The 3,009-nt window shown below is 40.7% G+C and overlaps 1 protein-coding gene across 1 annotated transcript in view; it reads left to right on the top strand.

Annotated features, from left to right (window-relative positions):
• Positions 1–3,009, top strand: part of Ppm1g (protein phosphatase, Mg2+/Mn2+ dependent 1G) — a 28,878-nt gene that overhangs the window by 21,281 nt on the left and 4,588 nt on the right. Inside the window, exons 2-4 of the mRNA XM_005371376.2 lie at positions 1,879–1,948; positions 2,225–2,310; positions 2,629–2,761. Coding sequence (XP_005371433.2) covers positions 1,879–1,948; positions 2,225–2,310; positions 2,629–2,761 — 289 coding nt within the window. The remainder of the gene's footprint in view (positions 1–1,878; positions 1,949–2,224; positions 2,311–2,628; positions 2,762–3,009) is intronic.

The following is a 3,009-nucleotide window of genomic DNA, read 5'->3' as shown; positions in this document are numbered from 1 at the left end:
GTTGGTGAAGATCTTTTCCCATTCTGTAGGCTGCCATTTTGTTTTGTTAACTGTGTCCTTTGCTTTACAGAAGCTTCTCAGTTTCAGGAGGTCCCATTTATTAATTGTTTCTCTCAGTGTCTGTGCTATTGGGGTTATATTTAGGAAGTGTGGCTGGTTTTATTTTGAGGTCTTTCATCCATTTGGACTTGAGTTTTGTGCATGGTGATAGATATGGGTCTATTCATTTTTCTACATGTTGATATCCAGTTATGCCAGCACCACTTGTTTAATATGCTTTATGTTGAGGGCCTTGAGCCACTTGGACTTAAGTTTTCTGCAAGGCAATAGGTATGGATCTATTTGCAATCTTCTACACGTTAACATCCAGTCAAATGCCAGCACCGTTTCTTAAAGATGTTTTCCTTTTTCCATTTTATCATTTTGACTTTGTCAAAAACCAGTTGTTCATATGTGCATGTATTAATGTCAGGGACTTCACTTCAATTGCATTGTTCACCTGTATGTTTTTGTACCAATACCAAGCTGTTTTTATTACTATAGCTCTATAGTAGAGCTTGAGATCAGGGATAGTGATGCCTCCAGAAGTTCCTTTATTGTACAGGATTGCTTTAGCTATTATGGGTTTTTTTTTTTTATTTTTCCATGTGACATTGAGTAATGTTTTTTCAAGGTCTGTGAAGAATTATGTTGGGATTTTGATGGGGATTGCATTGAATCTGTAGATTGCGTTTGGTAAGATTGCCATTTTTGTTATGTTGACCCTACCTGTCCAAGAACATAGGAGATCTTTCTATTTTCTGATGTCTTCTTCAGTTTCTTTCTTAAGAGACTTAAAGTTTTTGTCATACAGGTCTTTTACTTGTTTGGTTAGAGTTACCCCAAGATATTTATATTTGTGGCTATTGTGAAGGGTAATGTTCCTCTGATTTTTTTCTCTTGGCCTGTCTATAATTTGTGTATAGGAGGCTGTAACTTTATTGTTTAAATCTCCAGTGTTGTTTAGTTTGGAGGGAGGGTATTCCCAAGCTGTGATAGCATGTGTGGTCAGAAGACAACTTCTGGGAGTTGGTTATTTTCCTTCTACCATGCCTGTGGGTCCTGGTGCTCAAATCCAAGTATATAGGCTTGGCAGCAAACATGTTTACTCTCTGAGCCATCACATGGACCCGAAGTAACTGTAAAGAGCCTGTATTTCTGCCGGGCGGTGGTGGCGCACGCCTGTAATCTCAGCACTCGGGAGGCAGAGGCAGGCGGATCTCTGTGAGTTCGAGGCCAGCCTGGTCTACCAAGGGAGTTCCAGGACAGGCTCCAAAGCTACAGAGAAACCCTGTCTCAAAAAACCAAAAAAAAAGAGCCTGTATTTCGATTCTATAGCTTGGTAGGGTCAGGTCTACATTTACTAAACATCCAGTAACCAAATATTCTTCTCTGGATCAAGATCTAGAGAAAATGCTATATTACAGAGGTGATGATCTGAGTATGCTTTTCTTTGTTTGTTTTTTGCTTTTGTGTTTGTTTTGTTTTGTTTTTCAAGACAGGGTTTCTCTGTGGCTTTGAAGCCTCTCCTGAAACTAGCTCTTGTAGACCAGGCTGGCTTCGAACTCACCAAGATCCACCTTCCTCTGCCTCCCAGGTGCTGGGATTAAAGGCGTGCGCCACCGTCTGGAGAATCTGCTTTTCTTATTCCTTTTGTTCCCTTCTTTGCCTTCCTCTCCTGTATTTTTATCAACCTATCTAACTTTCTCATTTCTAGTCCATGTTTGCCCAGCCAGAGAAGGATTGTGCTGTGAAGATAGGAAAGCACCTTGTGGCCTGAAATATAGGAGAAATAGCTTTAAACTTGAGACATGCTGATTATGTTCTTTCTTCTTCTAGGATGCTCACAACTGTATTCCTGAGCTGGACAATGAGACAGCCATGTTTTCTGTCTACGATGGACATGGAGGTAACTTTAGCAGATCTTATTGGTAACCCTAGACTTTAACGGGCAAGAGAAGGGATGCTTTTGTTCTTTTACTTTCCAGGATTGAACTAAATATAATAGGTAAGGAAAACTCAAGGGATATGTTAATATACTCCTCGGAGAAATTATATTGAAATCTGTTGTCCGGGTCAGACTTTCTCATTGTTCTACAGCTAGGTCTCAGGTATGTTAAGGTGTTTATCACCTGTGTCCTTGCATGTGGGCAGCGTTGTTTTGTTAATAAAACCTTTCTTTTAGGTGAGGAAGTTGCCTTGTACTGTGCCAAATATCTTCCTGATATTATCAAAGATCAGAAGGCCTACAAGGAAGGCAAGCTACAGAAGGTCTGTCTGTCTACACTGTTAATTTTCCACCTTAATTCTTGGAGGGTTCTCCCTCATTTTCTAACCTTTGGCTTCTCTTTGCTCTCTAGCTATTGATTATCTATTGCATTTTTTTCCTCAGAGTCCTATGTGCAAAACAAGCTTCTTCCCAGTTGGATATTTTCAGAATTACCTTATCCTCGGGTCTCTATTTGTGTGTATCTTAGTGGGATTGATCACTCCTGAATTTGCATCCCAACTGTGTGCTTGTGAATGTGTATATTAGGCAGTTCATTTGTACCCACTACTTTTGTCTTACACTACCTTATTTAAATTCAGGCTTTAGAAGATGCCTTCTTGGCTATTGATGCCAAATTGACCACAGAGGAAGTCATTAAGGAACTGGCACAGATTGCAGGGAGACCCACAGAAGACGAGGATGATAAAGAAAAAGTAGCAGATGAAGATGATGGTGAGTGTGGCATCCTGTTAGAAAGAAATAAACAGCTTATTATCCGTTCTAATAAAGGATGTCTTCCTAAGGACCAGGGGAATTTTCACATTAAGAACCCTATATGCCCGGGCGGTGGTGGCACACGCCTTTAATCCCAGCACTCAGGAGGCAGAGGCAGTTGAATCTCTGTGAGTTTGAGACCAGCCTGGTCTACAAGAGCTAGTTCCAGGACAGGCTCCAAAATCACAGAGAAACCCTGTCTCGAA

The sequence above is a fragment of the Microtus ochrogaster genome, unplaced genomic scaffold (assembly GCF_000317375.1).
Source record: "Microtus ochrogaster isolate Prairie Vole_2 unplaced genomic scaffold, MicOch1.0 UNK106, whole genome shotgun sequence".
Lineage (NCBI taxonomy): Eukaryota > Metazoa > Chordata > Mammalia > Rodentia > Cricetidae > Microtus > Microtus ochrogaster.
The sequence above is the reverse complement of the archived record's forward strand: the minus strand, read 5'-3'. Positions and strand labels throughout refer to the sequence as shown.